General features: G+C 35.4%; 1 protein-coding gene across 3 annotated transcripts in view; it reads left to right on the top strand.

The window, feature by feature from the left end:
* Positions 1-19,211, top strand: part of LOC104693916 (sodium channel protein type 2 subunit alpha-like) — a 70,602-nt gene continuing 51,391 nt past the window's right edge. For 2 of the 3 annotated variants that reach the window (XM_010406863.4, XM_020584998.2), the window contains exons 1-4: positions 1-261; positions 8,726-8,972; positions 9,547-9,801; positions 16,022-16,338. In XM_010406863.4, the coding sequence (XP_010405165.3) occupies positions 16,072-16,338 (267 nt within the window). In that variant the 5' untranslated portion in view covers positions 1-261; positions 8,726-8,972; positions 9,547-9,801; positions 16,022-16,071. The remainder of the gene's footprint in view (positions 262-8,725; positions 8,973-9,546; positions 9,802-16,021; positions 16,339-19,211) is intronic. The other variant, XM_020584997.2, reaches the window with a different exon arrangement.

The raw sequence follows: 19,211 nt of genomic DNA, 5'->3' as shown, positions 1-19,211 counted from the left end.
TCCCCCTCCCCGGCCCCCCTCCGCATAACAAGCTGTTTTCTCGTATATGTTGGGTACCATAGAGTGACTGAGAACAGGAAGCGGAGGCAGAAGCAGAGAGGATTCTGGAAGGGTCTCTGTGTTTTCCACCGAGAATACAGAAATTACGATCAATTAATAAGGCTTTGTGGATGGAAATCTGGACTGTTTCAGGACGAGACATATATTATATTATTTTTGGATGCTGGGCTTTGCAGTGATTTTTCATTCTCTTTCAATCAGGTAAGCTGGCAAAACATTTAATTTTATCCATAATAAATCATGGCAACATGATCTTTTCCACATTTTGGAATTGGATTGTTCCCTGTGGTTTGCTGTTAAGGTAGAGTCAAAGATGGAACGGGGAATTCAAAGCCATTTTGTACTGACTGATTGTGATGATGGTGTGATTTTTTTCTTTTTAACATCGTTAAATCTGATATCTGGTTTCTCACTCTTAATGTGATGTCTTAATGTAGTAGTCTTCCTCAAAAAATCAGATCATTTTATAATCAAGGTATGCAACATCAATTCCAAGCATTTTGTAGAAATGACCTTGTTTCCTAGGAAGAAAAATCTGGTGATATTCAGACTCAGGAAGAGCAGGTCTCATAAGATTCTGAGCATCTCAGATTCTGATGATTCAGGAATAAAATCTACGTTGTTTGCTACTGCTGTTTTCAATATATATGTGTGGTATTTGAAGAAATTCCCTTATTAGCTGAATTTTGTAAAAAGTATATAAGAAAATCTTTTCTTTCTGTGCCATTTTTTGCATGGTTGTGTGTAGGAGAGAATGGACTCACCAACTGTTAATTAACCAGAGGTCCACACCAAATATATAGTCCACATTTTATCTGTAACATTACTGTCAAGTTTAATATATGCTTCTTAATAGGACTGTTTGAAGAAATCAACACAAGAATTACTGTACTTCTTCATTTCACTGTCCATTCATCTATTGTCTCATTCATTGTTATCAGTAATAATTAAAGCTGTCAGTTTTTAAAGGTAGAAGGAAAATATCTGCTGAGGATCACTTTGATATGTGAATTTTTTTTCACTAGTGGTTCTGCAGACACACATAGACATTAGAGGTACATGTGTTATGTTAGTATTGATTTGGAAATTATTCCAAAAGAGAACAGTAGAAAAACAAAAAAAGCCAAAGAAGCCCATACAGCAGAATAAGGAGCCCACAGTTTATAAATCACCACCTCAATCCATATAAAAAAAAAAAAAAGCAGGATTGGGTCTCAGGTGATATTCACAGTAGCAAGCAAGGCCTGTACCTGAAGCAGTGATGTGAAAGAAAGAAGTTTTTAATTTGTATTCTTTATGGTGCCTGTGGTGTCCTTGTTTAACTCCAAGATAAATAATCAGTGATAATGATGCTTGTTTTAGAAACATATCATGTTTGTGCTTTCATAATTGACTTGTCAAGAGAACAGTTTCAGAAGGGACTTTTTAACTCAGTCTAATATTTCATATTTGCTCTCTCACACATCTCCATTTTGTTAAAGACAGCAATGCGAGCTGCTGCAGTAATTTGAAGCTCCATAGCACCTGTTAAATAGATACATTGTTTATTAGGCCTTGATATTTACAGAAATTATGCTTGTGTTGTCAGTTTACAATTTTTCCCTCTAATGAGCAGAAGTTAGGACCCTATACTGATTTTCAGAGCTGTGCCAATTAAGCTCAGTATTGCAAAATTCTGTATAGATAATACTAGATGCTAGCAAAGAAAGACAATTTCACGTTTTCAATGGAGAACATGAAACAATTCCCCTGTGCCCTCTAAGATTATCAGAGTCGTAGTTTGGTTATTATCAGGTAAGAATGAAGTGAAAGAAGAGAGCATAAAAAGTAGGGTGGGTTTAATCAATATGCTGGTGACACCTTTTGTGCTTTCACCTCTTTTTCTTCACAGATGGCATTAGATGAGTTAACTTGTACCTTATGAAGATTAGGCATGGAGAGAAATTTATTTGCCCTCAAAAGAGTAAGGATTTTAGAAGGAAAAAAGGATAGTGGGATGTAAGATGGAACTTTCTGACTGATGATATCCACTTCCTTCTGCTGCTCCTGTCTCAGCCCAATATAATTTGTTGTTTATATGCTATGTACTAATTACATTACTGGAGTCCCACAACTTTTGATGAATCAGTGAATAGCAGATACTAAAAAAGTTCTTTGTACAAGGCAAGCAAGTTGTGACCTTGTTCTCTAAAGTACAAATCTTGGCTCCTTTTGCCTATATGCTCTTCTTGCCATAAGGTGACAAAGGAAAAGAATTGCTTGAACTCTGCTTCAGTTAAATATAAGGAGAATAAATGCAAGTTTCTGATATTTGGTTCTTTATTTGTATATTTTCTGGATTCTGACAATGGTTATTGAAAGTGAGTTTCAGAAAGTGACATTTACTCTGTTCTTTATCACAAAATTCTGTTTAGAAGTTAGAAATATAACTTTCAAAATTCTAGATAGCTTTTTTTCCAGTCAGTGTAACTCTTCTGTTTTCTTTTTTTACCTTACAGTTGTTAATCAGTAATACATACTGTTGCCATTTGCAGGATATATTGGTTTTTTCATTCTCACTCAAATAAATAAATGGTATAAGGTATCATAGCAAAATTGATGCCTGCTAGTTCAGGCTGCTTACAGAACACATGTACATTCTCTGAGCTGCGGTGTCTATCAGTCCGTCAAAGCAAGTGCCAACCACCAGAAAAACCACCTGTAGCAAGAAGGCATTCTCTTAATTGGAAACCTGATATTATTCATTACATCTATTACTCCTGATTAAAAGCTGTGAAGCACCTTGCAATGGCATGTCTGATACTGACCAATAGGACTCCCATAGGACCTTGATAACTGGAGCTGGTATCATACAACCTGTTCATCTGCTTTCATAAAAATTTTCTTTATGAACAGCTGGAATCTCTAGTATATTACTGTGATAGTGTTATTGCTTGACTTTCCTTGCCTTATGATGAGGTAAAGCAGAGGGAATAGGGATTAGAGCAACTCAGGCAGGGACTGTGATACTTGAAAATATAGAGTAGGAACAGTATATGCTCTTGAGTAACCATAATGTGTGTGTACTACCACTGTAATCCTAAACAGGAGTAAGCAAGTTAAATTCTAGGTGAACAAAAGTGACCTAAAATTTTTTTATTACCCAACCCCAAATTACTTCTTCCCAGTACAAACAAAGAAACAAACACACACAACAAACCAACTAACAACAGAAAAAACCCCCACAAAGATCCAAATCTCAAACAAAAAGTATCAGGTAATGCACCCCAAAACTGGGATTTTAAATTGTTACTAAACTTTAATGTGGTCTTGGTACCAGTCTTGGTAACCTCTTCTTACAAAAAATTACTGTTCACTTACTCTATCAACTAAGACAGATCACAGAATGTGTTTTACAGTGAAAAATACAACTAAAAAAAATTAATTAAAGAGCTTGAGCACTTATGAGGTGCTTTCACATGTAAAAGCTTAAGGAAAAGGTTATTTATGATCAGCTTAATTATTTGTCTAGTTATTAATTCTTTATTTATTCTTTTCTTTATTTTTATTCTTTATTGATATTTTTTTGACTGAGTCGTTTTACTTAGGGAAGTGTAATCATAGAGCCTACCACATGCACAGGTCCCTTCTTCAACCTTAGTAGCAGAAATGTTTTTCCTGCTACTTTTTTGGATCAACCTTCTGGATGTCATATACCCATATCAAATGGTCACATTTTGAATATGCATATTTTGAGTGTATGGTCCATATGCATGGGTCTGGCACATCCCAGATATATCAACTGCATACGAGCTGTACCTGCTCAGCAAAGCTTATGCTTCACTGAAGTTACTATCTGTGTGTAGCTCAGCTGAAGAGCACATACAGCTGACTCCCTGTCCGTGAGATGCATCAGGCTCATCTCATATTTCTTTACAGGATTTCCTGAATGAAATTAATGAGGCACACTGGTAAATCTGAGAGGATATCACAGAGTCCTGTAAAGAAAATGGCTGGGATGAGCATCAGCACTATTGGTTCTGTGATCCCCCTTACCATACCCATTATTACCACTTAACAGGAAGATCCTGCAATAAGTATACACTGCAGGCAATTTCCATTTATAGATTATTTATGCTTAAATTAGATGTTGCTTGTTTCATTTTAAGGGCCCCCTTTGCAATATGAGAGGGGATCAGTGTTTATGGTCTTTTAGCATAATTTATTTTAAGAACAATGTGAAGCAAGAAACTTCCTTTAGCTGCTTCACCATAAATTATTATGCATGATTATATAGGATTCTAGGAAGTTACAAGTTTGTGTTCAAATTCACTACAGAAATGCAGATGAAGAAGTAAATGAGGAAATTAATTGTTCTCAGGAAAAATAGCTCCTTTTATGTAGGGCAACATAGCACTATGTGGCCTGGCTACTTTATTAATTGAGAAAATGTCTGTAACCATTCCTCATAAATTATGTCCTTTCACTGCCTGGTAGTCCTGGAATAGAAGCAGAAACTGTTTGAGTCCATGTAGCCTGAATTTGGGCCCACATGTCCCAATTTCTTGCTTGCCTAGGTTTGCATATCCTGAAAAACCCTGCCCTTTCTTAGGCATTACTGTACTACCATTTAATGTTTGGACACACTGAGGAATTCCAAATTTGTGTTGGTTAAAAATATACTCATAGGAACCTAAATTTCTTGGTTCAATTTTAAATATGTCCAGATACAAAGTTTTCAGATGTTAAATGAATGTGCTTTCTTAACAAACAACCCTCATTGCCTTCTCAAAAGCCAGTCACAGAGGACAACTCTGGAACTGTACGAAGACTCTGATACAAGAATATTTTTATCCCTTTTTATTAATATTGGAAATATACATGTGGCAGTCTTGGAAACCTGAATGTGAATTTGTCTGTGTCCCACCTAAAAATGCAGGATTTTTTTTCCTCAGATGCAATTAACATGATGCCAACTTGATTTCCTTGAGCACAGAAATTTCTCCACCGTTATTACTATTAAGAACATTTACTTTTGAGTGTATATATGCTTACTTTTGAATGTATAGAGTGTATATATGCTTGTGCAGTGGTCAAACTGGTAGACTACAAAATTAGGATACTAAGTCATAGGAATGAAGAATCCCTATACATTTTAGCAAAGTTAACCTAACTCCACAGTGACACTCAGGGACAGACAGATAGAAAATTGTTCTTATTTCCAGCAGATATTTGAGTGTGTTTTCCATTGAAAAGCACTCTTTATAGAAAAAAAGTTCTCTAAATCTAAGTTGTGTGATGACTTTTACGTTACATAGAGGGCACTTTTTAATGATGAGTGAAGGTATACACCTAACTTGTACTCTTGCACCTTATCAAGGAGCAAAATAAATTCCACTCATCACAAACAGCTTTGAATCATTTTTAAAAATTTTGTTTATTCTAACTTAATAGCCCAGTAATCTTCAAAACTTGTTTATAACAGATGAAAGCAAAAGTACTAGGCTTTAGAGTAAGAAAAGCAATCAGTAATGCTATTTTTATGTCTGAGTGGTATAAACTTGATGACAGAAATAAGTAGGCAATTTCAAAAGGGCCCAAGAGTCCAAGGTCAGATTGAAGTGAAGGAGGGCAATCCTAATGTTTACTGTCATTTAGATGAAATGTCTAAAGAAAAGCCTGTCACTAATATTTAAAGCCGAAATGCTCGCATGAAGAAATCTGACCTGAGACAGAAGTTCTGACCAAAATCAATATAAATAAAATTCAACCTTCAAAGGAGAAGCCTTTCTTACCTGCTGAGTGAAGCTGTAACTGAGCATTAGAGGAGTCTTCCTGAAAGGATTTTGCTAACAGCAGTTTAAGTTACTTGCCATGTATTTCCTACATGTCAGTTTGTTTTAGTTAGTGTTACAATAGGTAGAATACTGGAATTCTAGTAGCTGCTACAGCACTAGCTATCATTCCATAGCAGATATCACTTAAAGCTATAGGCATCTAATTAGTACAATACTTTGTTAATATACTGAAATTTCAATGTTATAAGAGATAACTTTCAAAGAGGTGGTAGAAGTTGTGATAGACTTTGCACTTTTGGATTTTTAACATGCAGGTAGAGACTAGATCTAAGTCATACTTCCATATTCCATTTGGAAAACATTCCAAACTTAAGGCTTGGTTACATTTTAATAGACAGTTCTATGATACCTGAATAAATGCCTTGGAGAAATCCATGTACATTTTTCATAAGCTGTGTTAAACCCTGGGTTATAAAGCACTCTATTTTCCTGTTGACTTTATGTGCATTTTCTTCCTTGTGTAGTAAAGATTACATTCAGCCAAGGACTGTGTGTAAGCCTCTCAAACAGAAGTTCCAATTTTTTCCATTTTGGTTTCCTAGACAACTGTCAAATTCTAAATACAGTCCATTAATCTGTTGTTATATGAAGTTTATTCTTTCATATTTTGTATTGACTAGTTTCTGGGGCATAGTTTCTGGGCATTTCCAGACTTAGAAAGTAAGGGTTTCAGCTGCATAGTTCTTAATGATTCAATTAATTTTCCAAGTTTAGTTTGTTTCTCTTTTTCTTAAGTTCATAAACAATGTTTTCTGTTGCAAATGCATTTTCATAAGTTTCCCTAGAAAAATTTAGAAGAGTACTACTTTACAAACAGAGCTTTCTATTTCTTTTACACAGCAAAGTCAATACTGTGATGTATTTAGATATTGCTCACTGATGTTTTATTGTAATTTCTTTAACACCTTTCCAGTGGATACTGTTGTATGTACCAGTGTTTCACTTGTCAGCACATTTAAATTTTGAATACACAAAATTTTAGGAATTAGTTGAATTTGGACAACTAATTTTGTGGGTAACTCTGTTTCTCGTTAACCTAGAACTGGGTTAACACTTTTATAATTGCTCAACACCAAATATTGATACAGCTGCCCATGATTAATTTCTTCTACCATGAGATTTCACTTAGGTGACAACCATCACTGGCATATTGTCCTGTAATGGTCTTTATAAGAACATCTCTTTTTGAATAACCCCATTTCTTTCTTTCCCAGTTTATCATTACTTTGAAAGGAAGCTCAAGAGCATGAGGATAAAGTTTGAAACATACTTTGAAGCAGTATCATGTCTCAGAATTTGAAACATATTCTAACCAGTTTTAGAATAAATGCTCATGCCATATATGCAGAAGACTTCAGGAAAGAGCCCTGCATGAAAGAATATGTGTAATCTGTCCATCAGGAATCACTTCTGACTAGGCCTGAGATTTTACCTATGATTCATTCTTAGGAGATGAATTAAGATAAGATACCCTAAATAAAAATATTTTGGTCGATGTGGTATCAGCCAAAATAATTTTCTATCATCACTTTCATCTACAGTAAAACTGTATAATTTGGACCCACCTATGAAAATTGTTGGTATTGGAGTGAGAACCAAAGATATTAGATCAAGAAAAAAACCCCAGAGGTTTGGGGGGTTTTTTATTTGTTTGGGTTTTGTTTGTTTGTTTGGCGTTTTTTGTTGAGGTTTTTGTTGTTGTTATTTCTTTTTTCTTTATTTAGTGTATTGCAAATATCTGCATTATACAGAAAAAATATTCAAAACTATATGAGATGAGATATTAGTTGAAATCCTGTAATGAAATTACACTGACATGGCCTAGGTCTATTATAAATTCAGGACAAAGGGCACACAATTCAGCCAACCTGCTTCGTTCAAGTTTTGCTGTGACTACCACTGATGCTATTATACTAGCATGATGCATTGAGGTGGAGACAAGGTTGGGGTTACATCTGAAAAAAGGTTCTCTGCCTTGTGCTTTAATTCAAAATACAGATATGTTGAAATTACTGGCACTTCTAGTGTTATTAATAATTCTCACTTTAAAAATTAATTCCTCAACATTTTGCGAACTAGCAAATATTTTACAACTGGAGAGGTTACACTCCTGTTTTTGAAAATAAATGTCATATGAATGTTTAGTATTGGTGATTGCTCTTTTATTAGGAACCTCTAAAATCCCTTTCATGTTATTTAAAAACTGGTGAGCAACAGCACTTATACATTTTGCTGTATCTGACCATGAGATCAGATTTCAGCCACTGCTGCTTGAGAGGCAGAATCCAGATGCACCCAATAGTCCAAGGGATGGGAAAGTCCCGTACGTACCCCCAGGGAAAGCTGCATTCAGTGTAAAATATGCATTGGTGGATAAGTATCAATGGTGGCAGAGTCATAATTCCCTGAGGTCACTACTGGAGATACAGCTTTCAGATGTCTTTGGTGGAAGCTCTCCAGTAGTGACTCACCACAGAAAAATGTGCTGAATCAGTGCCTTACTCAAAATGACAAGGGCATTGAAAGAATTTGCTCTTAGCCATCATTGGGATGAGTTTAGGTTACATTATTAAACAATGGAAGATCTAATTGTGGTACCACTTATTGTATATTTGGGAAAATGCAATTCTAGATTGATAGGAAATAGTACTAGGTGAATTCTAGGTTAGTTTTTGAAACATATTTTCTGTACTTGAAGTACTTGGAGATCCTCTATCTTTAAGAGTTAGAGAAGCAGTGGTCTAAGCTTTCACTTTTTGTTTTCCCACTTTTTGTGTTCTCTCTGACCTGATCTGTGTCTACTCAGATTTTCTTTATTTTATCTACAGAGTTTCTACAGTGGCTGTTCAATCTCACTGTATTTGGAGAAAAGTATTATTAAGGGCTGCTTTGGAAAGAGCAGAGACCTAAAAGAGAGGGATGTCTTCTTTTCTTCTCTAGGAGTAAAAGCAAAATAACGACACAGAAAAGTAAAAAAGGCCAGAAATATATCTAGATGAGATATCCAAATGAGAATAAATGTCTCAAAGACAGCTCATCTCAATCTCAATGGCTGAAGACTAATATGTGTAAGATGTAAGTAGACTACTTAAATTTAATGAAAATGGGATACTCAGATTATTAAAGACTGAGGAAGACATGGCCAACCTTTGGTCAGCGCTTGTAAGGATGCAAGTAATTTATTCTGAAGAACCTGAAGATACTGTGTTTTTTCTGCTATTATATTACTTGGCAGGGAAGAAAAATTTTGTTGCACAAAGAAAAACACTTGTAATCTCTAAGATAAATAACTTGAAGAAGTAGCCATGTTTTCATGCAAATATAGAGTTAATTAATTTCTATGCGTGCTTAAAGACAGTAAATCCATTGGGAGTAATGATACACTGTTGACTTCCCCAAATGACGGGTGAGAGCACTCCTGTTAGTCTGGGCACAGTTACCCCATCTACCAAAGACTTTACTAGTGATGCAGGAATTTCAACACGACCCATTTTTCCCTTTTAGTTAAAGCACACAGGTAAAAGATGAAGTGGGATCTTTGAAAAGCATATCACTTAAAGATTATTCTTAAATGTACTTTTGATCTGTATTAGGTTTTGTGAAATAACTAATTTTCAATCCTGTTTTTCTTACTTCTCGGTGCTCTTAGGTTAGAAAAATATGTCCATGTGAATATGTAGACTTATCTTTGTCTACTGCAATTAATTTTTGGGAAGCTTTGGACACAGGAACAAAGAATGAGAGAGCCTTGAAGGAACTGCAGTCCTGAAGAAGCTTCAGGTCCTAAGGAGAAGCCTTTCTTCCCAATTCCATTTTCTGCTAGAAATGCAGCCTTTTTCTTTTCACATTAGCAAAAGATGCAGATGTTAAATTCCGAGATTTGGCATTTCTTAGAAAAATAAAGGTAAGACTCTCTATTCTTCTCAGCCAGAAATAATGTTTCACTGCAAAAGATGGCCAGTTGATATACCGCTATGTATCTTCACTAAAATACCAGTGGATGAATGAAATGAACACCTTTATGAGGTCTAGCTGTAGAAGTTTGTGTTACATATATTGTAGCTATTTTTCATTGGAATGTAAGGATCTCTAATGTTGGAAAGTATTTGCAAAATGTTGATTAGAGTACAGTATTCCAATTAGGCTGGTGGGCTAAGAGACCCTTCTTCTTCCTCTTCAATTGCATATGGTTTTCATTTGTCTTCAGGTTTCTCCAATACTTCAAGTATTGACACATGATCTCTTTTCACACATTTTCAGAGGCAACTCACGGTGTTAAAGAAAATACAAGGCAGGCTTGCATTTAAAGAATTCCTAGAGGTTTTGGTCAATTTTTATAGATAAATGGGTCAGATGATTTATTTTGGGAGTTCTACAACTTGCAGCTAGGTATCTGAGGAATTCAAGTCCATTCCTTTACATAACCTATCAATTTTTGATTAGTAAGGACTAAGATAAGAAATAGGAACAAACAAATTCGAAAGCAAATGTTCAAGAGAGGTCGAAGGAAGGAAGGAAGGAAGGAGGGAGGTGACTGGAATGGCAATGGGCAGAAACAGACAAATAAATGGGGAGAAAGGCTATCCATAGCAATGTCTAGTGAGAGAGAGCAGTGTCCAATAATATTTTCCCAAGAAGTGGCTTCTGGATCTTTCAGACAGGTCTGAAATTGCTTTCCAGCCTCTAATCTAATCTAATCTAATCTAATCTAATCTAATCTAATCTAATCTAATCTAATGTTTTGAATGTTTTCCCATCTGCCTAGTCTTTCACCAATCAGACTGAACCTCATGTAACATATTCTATACAGATTTCCAAAGTCTTACAGTGTTTTCTTTTGCTGAGGTTGGGGTTCTAAGGTTTAGTTAATGTACTTTCACACCTAATTTCAAGTCATTACTGAGAACATGAAATAAAATTGCATGTAATACCCCTGAAGCACCTGAAGCATTTATTGCATTTACTATTCTTTGGCCGGGTTTTCAGCCAATGTGAACTACCAGTTCATATTCAGCCACTTATTCTAATTCACCCCATTCTAAATCATTTTAAGGCAAGTTTTTATTAAGGAATATAGTTTCTGTGACATACCCTTATTAATTGATTTCATATTCTCATAACAAGTATTTTTGTCTTCTGGGATTTATTAATTTTATTAATAAACACCTGGTGGTGATTTCATTATTTTTATTTTGAATAGTTATGTAACACTAATGCCTATAGGCTACTGAGGCTGACTGTGCAAATACAGACAAAAATACAAAATACAAATACAGTCATTGCTATAGATAAATTATAATCTAAAAAAGCTAACACAATGGATCAATGGTAAATGTTGAAAAAAAGAAAATCCTAGGTGTTAGTCAGGGAGGACATATAAACACAAATTCGCTTACTTTAAATTACTAGATTACAGTTTAAATAATAGGCAGGTTCTGACCAGGTGCTAAGTTCTGGAGGCTGTTTTCACCTTTGAGGAAATCATTCCTTTCCTTGAAATACCTATTTTTATGAAATCAACTTTCATATATTCCTTGCCTTAGGACCCACAGATAATTTTAACTGAACGTCTCTTTACATATTTCAAAGAAATCTGCATTGCATTGCATTTACTACTGTGAACTACAGCAGTGACATTTTGGGTCTCTTTTTTTCTTTTTGGAATTCTGTTTCTTACTCAAATATTTTTAAATCAGTAAAAAATAGGGTAAATATGCCAGGATACATGGTGAATTATGTTAAATGTCAGTTATGAAAATATAATGATCTATAACTTAAAAAAAAATTTCAGACCACATTTTTCTTCCTGAAATTATTCTCTGTGCACAAAAGCCATGAGAAATGTCAATGAAAATATTTAATTTTAGTTCTTCACAAGAAACTTGTACTTACCTATCCTTTTCTTTCTAGAACAAACTGAAGGCAGCATTTCCTGATTTGGAGTTTGATCAGAGCACAGTAACTTAAATGTAATTTATCTTCACTTCCAGAAAACCAATACCTGAATTTTGCAAAGCAACTTCCCAAACACTAAGAGAGGGAGCTAAGGTGACTCATTTCTTTAAACTGTCCCAGCATACACTCTCTTGTATCTCTTTCCTCCTCAGGACAGTAAGAGCTTGAGTTGAGGTATTTTCTGATGACATCAGCACACAAGAGCCACACTTTTTATTTCTAAACTGCAGAAAGTAATCTCTAGCTGATGTTGAGGTGGTGCCACTAGCCCTGCTGTTTCTATCTGTCCTACCGTGGGAGACCCACCTTTTTGATTTGGACAAACAGCTTTACTTCCATTGAGACAGCTGGTCTTATTAACAGTAGTGATTTAGAGGAAAGTTTTTAATGCAGGCTTTAGCATCTGAGAGATTGTTGCAGGGCTTGGCACAGGGGAAGATATTAGTTCCAAATTACAGCTTCTCAAATAAAAGATTAGCATAAGAAAATTAGGATAGCTGGTCATTTTACAGATTCCATTTGCTATCCTTGCTCTTACTCCAACCCAAATCAACTGTTTCAGTTTTAATGGAATGAAAATCTCAGTAGTCAGCTTTTTCAAGGTTTTAGCAGACAGTAATTTAAAGGGAAAAAAAACCAGGAAGGTTTGACATTTCTCCACCTTGAAAATTTTGAAGGGGGTGTGTGCAGTTACATGCAAAATGCAGATAACCTGTTAGATAACCTGAGGATTTTAATAAACAATTATAGTATCTGCCTGGTACCTACACTGGTACTTTCACTTTTACTATTTGCTCTATTTAAGATATCATAAAAATAGATAACTTTAGGCCAGTTCTTCTGGCTTTTTCAGAGACACAGAAAAATTAATTTGACATTGTTAGCACAGATATTTTACTTACTTTCTGACTCATCTTATGTAAATGGTGAGAAGATTATTATATTAAAAATAAAATTTAAAAAGTTATCCATGGACATAATATAACTAGCTGAAATATGTATAAAATTTTAAAAATATGGATACTGTTTATTGCTAAATCTTATTATTAAAGGAAGGGACTGAAGGAAAACTGGAGAAGGACTTACAGAATGCAATGCTTAATTACAACTAAATGGCAAAAGCATGTCTTTAATAAATGGGAACCTCATTTTTCTAATGAAATGTATTTAATTATAGAGAATTATATATGTGATATATAGACCAAAATTGTATTTCAAATACTTGAAACTCTCTTTGCTGAGCAGCAGAAGGTACTCAGAGGCCTGGACCACATGTAGTTTTGAGACTCTTTAAAGATTGGTTTTTAATGATAGTTACTCTGAATTATTAGAAATACAGAATGTCTGGATTCTGCCTATTATCATTCATATCCTGGTAGTTTAGTTACCAGATAACAAGTGATTTTAAAACCAGTGAAGGAAGGGGAGAGAAGCTATCACTAACAAATGAACAGTTCATGATTCAAGGATTGCTAGAACTTGTTCAGGGCTCAGTACAGGCAACAGCACAACTTTTGTTTCATTGTTCTATTAAATCAATGCATGTATAGCAACAGTAATCAGATACATATTTCTGTGTTGTTCTGTTAATCTTTGTAATCTGAATGAAAATGCTTGGGACATATTTAGTATAGGAAAAACCTTCTTGTGTAACAGCAGCAGCAAAGAAAAGATGTAACTGCGCTAGACAGTAGTGGAGGCACGTCTCAAGTAATGTTTCCAACTTGTCAGGAAAACTTTTTTGGGCATGTTCTTTTCCCTGAGAAATACAGTGAATCCCTAAGTCTGCTAGTATTTTCCCCAGTCAGTTATTGGCTCCTTTGTGGATTTCTAGCAATACAAATACATATCTTTTAAGTGAGGACAATGCATTTTGTTACACTATTCATACCCGTAACTATTAATGAAAAGCAGCCTAAACAGATGCACTGAACTATAAAGACAAGACAGGCACACTGATGACTTGATTTGGAGGCATCTTTTGAAACTAGTTTCATAGAAAAGGCACCTAGGGTGACAAATTGAGTCACAGACCTGTAAAATGGGGAATAAAAGAATGAATTATTCAGAAAGACCAAAGGTAAACCTCAGACATCTTCTTAGTTCATTAATCCTGCATGAGCAAAAGTAGTAATCAAAGGACTGTATCCAGAAAATGAGTGTGCTTTTAATTCTAAAAAAAACCGGGCAAGTGTGAGTTTAGGATCCTTATAATTGGGAGTTACATTAACTAAAAAAAAGGATTAGCAAAGGCATTCATCTTGTATAAAGAAAAAATGAGTAGCAGAAATTTCAGCATAGAAGCCTGTGATAAGGTTGCTTGCTGGAGACTCTGGCTGGCTTTATAATTTATTTTTCCTTTAATACTGCATCTGTACCTCCAGCCACTCCACAGTCATTCTGCACTTTACATTAACTCATAGTTCTCCAGGATATTTCTTGAGAGATATTTTCTTCTTTGTGTCTACAGTACAGTGTATTTTATTTCTGAATTTATGGTCAGGTATCTTGGTTCTGGTTTTGTATTACTTATCTGCTTGGTGCTATAATCTACTGTCTAAATTGTTTCAGTGACCTCAGTGCTGATCATACATACTGATGCTGTGCTGTGAACCCACTCCAGAGATAAAGACTTGAGGTGGCACAGGACCATGAGTTCTTACTATGTCATTGGATTGGTAACTCAGATTTAGGAATATGCTGCTTCATTTCTTTCCTCCAGTTTCTTACTCTAGGTTTTTCAAGCACTTTTTAACATCCCCTTCTGCCTTCATATCTTATTTCTTAAGATCATTACTGTAGCACTTCGTGTGTCTCTGTGTGTGTGGATTTCTACAAACTGCTTCAGACAGGCAAGAAGCTTTAGGACAAAGACTATTGAATGAGTGCAAATGAGCAGAATTATTATGTCTCAAATCTAGATGTGGCATCTCCAGTATACAGATGTTGCACATTCATGAAGTAATGTAGGGAAGGTTACATGGTTTAATGTAACAGAAAATATAATTAAACAGAAAACATAATTAAAGCTCATTAGTTAAGCATTGAAACTCATCTTAAAATTGGTTGTCATAATTAAAATTTTTACAACACTATGCCACAAACTCTTGCAAAGTAGACACCAAGTAAGGCTTTAATTTCTTCTGTGGTGGCACCACTCTTTAACCATATCTGCCTTCATTTTGCCATTCTCTCCCTCCAGCTATTCAAACCTCTCAGCTGTGCTGTACAGTACATCACTTTAAATTACTGTTCCTACTGCAGAAGGAGTTGGAAGAGAGAAAAATAACACTGCTTTCAGTTGATGCACTGCAGGACTTCATAAAGAAACCTGCTGTACAGTAGAGAGTTCAGTGCAGAGAGCAGGAAAAAGTAGCATCATCCACCCCTGGTACTAAAGACATTCACAGGGAACTAGAGTCTTAGGTTTCAGACTAGTTTCAGTCTGCAATAATACTATGACACTGGCCTTGCAAAGAATCAGAAGCAGCATCTTTTCCCACATAGCCTAGACTGTACATCCTGTTTCTTTTTACTCAAAAGACTGCTTTTGATTCACAGCTCACAGTCAATAAATGCAACCTAACCTGCTCTGGTATCTAATATTAGCCTTCACCACAGCTAAGTGTCAGTAAGAAAGAATTATGCTTGTTCCTCCCATAATTCAGTTGCTGTCATTTAAACAGCACCAGTCATGCAAAATCTTTTAGTTTAATGAAAGTATTTACATTTGTAAGGTTGTATTGCCTATGCTTGAAAAAATATGGAAAGATAAAATCTATTAAGTAGTAGAATGCAGGTTTACAATTTTCAACAGTACCTCACAGACTATGCATTTATATTTGCTGTTTAAAAAAAAAAAAAAAAAAAGCTGTACTGTTAAAACACTTGTATCAGCAGTTCGCTCTAACTGGGAGTGTCCAAGGACACAGCCAAAGCAGTGTCTGTGGGCAGAAATAGTGTCTTTTTCTGGATCAGCAGGAAAAAGCTGAAAAATAATTTATAAAATATCTAAATAAATTCTGAACAGTTGCTTTTAACTGTCATTCAGCCTTGAAATATACTGCTTCTATTTCTATTTAAGCCTGGAAAGAATTTCTGACCAAATGTTGGGGTTTTTTCCATTGGTACAATCTCGCTTGCCTAAATTATTTCATTTTCTATTATAGGTCATTCTTATGCAAGAATCTATAAGTAATTAAATTTACAGGATGAAAACATGGCACAGGCACTGCTGGTACCACCTGGACCTGAAAGCTTCCGCTATTTTACTAGAGATTCTCTCGCAGCTATTGAAAAACGTTCTGCAGAAGAAAAGGCTAAAAAGCCCAAGCAAGACCATACAGATGATGATGATGAAAATGGTCCAAAACCAAACAGTGACTTGGAGGCAGGAAAGACACTGCCATTTATTTATGGTGACATACCTCCAGGAATGGTATCTGAACCTTTGGAAGACCTGGACCCATATTATATCAATAAAAAAGTGAGTGAATAATGTTTTGCACAAAAGAGAATATAACTTTATACACTAGAAAAGTTTAATCACAAAATGGGATGGTTAGAACTATCAATCCACTAAATATCCTTTAATTTAACAGAACTGATTGATGCTCTTCCATATTGTGACTGTTTCAATTCTGTTGAGTTACTTGTTACTTACTTCATCATAAGGAAGATGTATCTTCCTTGATCTTGCCTGACCTTGAGAACAGAATGAATTTTCCTGATTTCAATATAATAGTAAGAGTGGATATGACAAAAGAGATGTTTCAAGCATGGTTTTGCAATGGAAATAGTTGTAGATAACAAGGTAGCATCCACCCAAGTTAGTGAAATAGAGGACTGTAAGCATATTCTTTGTTTCTGTACAGCTGTATAACATATGCAAACATATATATGTATGTAAGAAATACATATGTATCTCTATATATGTAGCATATAGAGACTCTTTAAATCTTGGCTCATATGAAACTACCACAATGCAAACTATTGCTTGAGGTGCTTGGGTTTGCTATGATAGATCTCTACTGCAAAGCTGTCAATTAGAAGTCTCTGGCAGACACCATGGAAAAGCTGAGTTTTGATGAAGGAATTGAAAAAAGACATTTTTGGTGTTCTGAAGAGTTCATACAGAAAAGCCAGAGCAAAGAGGTTTGAGATAAAAGCTATGTATCTAAGTTAAATGTGTGGGGCTGTAACACAACTGGACCGTTAGTAGAAAAACTGTGCTCCATGAAGAATGTAAACTCCTAAAAGAGATGCATTTTCCCTTCCAATTTGCACAGTCATACACAGTCCTCCTTTTCACGTGATCCTCAAGTCAGGGACTCAGAGATAGAAAAGGTAGTTCAAACAGATCCATTCAAGTAAAAAAATTGACTTTTTAAAAGTCAGGATTTGCAGTAGAGTGTATGGGTTTTGGTCTTGTATCAATGATGCATGCAATTGGAAGCAGACTAATGTTATTTGAGTTAGGAGAAAGACAAGGAACAAACAAGTATATTTCCATAGCTGGGATTAGCTGTAGACTTTTAAAATTCTCCAGGGTCTGAAATAATACCTGGGAATAGGTAAAAGTACCTAAGGTCCTGCACTGATTACTGAAAGGTACAGGTGACAGTAAGAGCCAGTTTTCATCTACACCCTTGTTTATTTCTGCGTGCTCCTTTAGCAGCATTAAGATCTTCTCTCAGTTTCTGATAGACCTGCAAAGTGTTGTGGGTAAGGAGAGTGAAGGAAGATGAAGAGGTGGATAACACCCCTAAATTAAAAAATGCAGAAGGTTTTTTATGGAAAAGTACTTGGGAGTATCTTTTCCCATCTCTCTGAAACAGAGAAAGGACTCGACACAGTTGCACTAATGATGGCTTGAAGCATTCCAGGCTGCCATCAAGATAAGAAACTTCATGCTGAGCCCTATAACAAAATCAAGGCATAAAATACTTTAAAATCCAAAGAAACTTAATTTATTTGTCAGGAAAAGATCATGCAAATAATACTCTCACTTTTGTGGCTAAATTTTTGGTTGCCTTTGGTTTGTAAAACTGGTTTAAAAATTATGGCCTCAGTAATGGGAACAGAAAATAAAGAATATGTATGTAATTGCATAACCTAACAGTTACCAAAGTTAAATAAACAGTGCTGTAGATAATACAAGTATGTACATTATTAAGAAAATGTAAAGAAATTAAAGCTTAAAGAAACAGCATTGACAAGGGTTATTTAAATTTATATGTTTTGGGTTATAACAAGAGTTCCATGCAAATTCTTACTTACAGTATAATTTTCAGCACTAAGGGCTTTTCTGGACTAGCTGCAAAAATTCAGGAATAAAGTTGCATAAATAAGTTCAGGGATAAAGTTATCTGAACAAGCCTTCTACAAGTGAAGTTTCAGAAAACCTGAGTTCTGAAGTATAGTTTCTGACCGCCATTGATCAGAAAACGTAGTCAGATTTTTTGGAACGAAAGTGTAAAAGCTCACACTAATGATGGACTTCTTAGTCTATGAGAACAATTAGTAAACTGTCGAATCTTTAGTCACGGGTGACATCTGTATTTATATTACGTAGCAGTATAATTAGGCTCAATAGAAAATAAATGGACATCTTAAATCATGGATTAGAGTTAGTCATCCCTCCTCTGGTGTATAGTAGCAAGTACCCTTAATCATTGACTTGTCAATGCAGAGGAAATCATACGTGAATTGTAGTCTGTCTTCAGGCTCAGCTGCAGCAGTGACCTTGGGACAGGCAACATCTTTCTAGCATTTCCAGCTGGGTGAAGGACTGTAGGGCAGGGAGAAATGCCAAGGAGTGTGTGTCCGTTCTCTGCCACCCTCAGTGTTAGCTTGATGTTATTCCATGAACAGGCACCAGCCACACTCCTTCACCTATTTTCTTTCCCACCATGGAGAGGTTTGCTTTCCCTGCCTGAGATGACTGACCAGATAGTCAGTAAAGGCCACAGAGAGGGCAGCATTTTTCTGATCACGGCCAAGTTTTTACAGAGAATGGAATTCAACATGGAGAACAGTGATACTATATAGCTCTGCTGAGAGTGTAACAAAGACCCCATTATGTTAACACAAAGCAGAGCCATTACCATCGACAAAGAGCAAAAGGAATGAAGAATAGTCATGTCCTGAAGAAATTTCAAGCAGCACCAAAGATGCAAGCAAACCTCATTCACACACAAATACACTTAGGCAGCGACTGCCCACAGAAACATAATAAACTGAACAAAAGCCATACGTTTATCAGGCCAAATTTTAAAAGATAATGACTAGCTAAATTTACTGCTCACATATAGGGAGAGTAAGAGCACAGTGTTAATAACAAAACCAGCAATTTTTTTT

Source organism: Corvus cornix, chromosome 7, assembly GCF_000738735.6.
Source record: "Corvus cornix cornix isolate S_Up_H32 chromosome 7, ASM73873v5, whole genome shotgun sequence".
Taxonomy (NCBI): Eukaryota; Metazoa; Chordata; class Aves; order Passeriformes; family Corvidae; genus Corvus; species Corvus cornix.
This window is presented reverse-complemented; position numbering and strand designations above follow the sequence as displayed.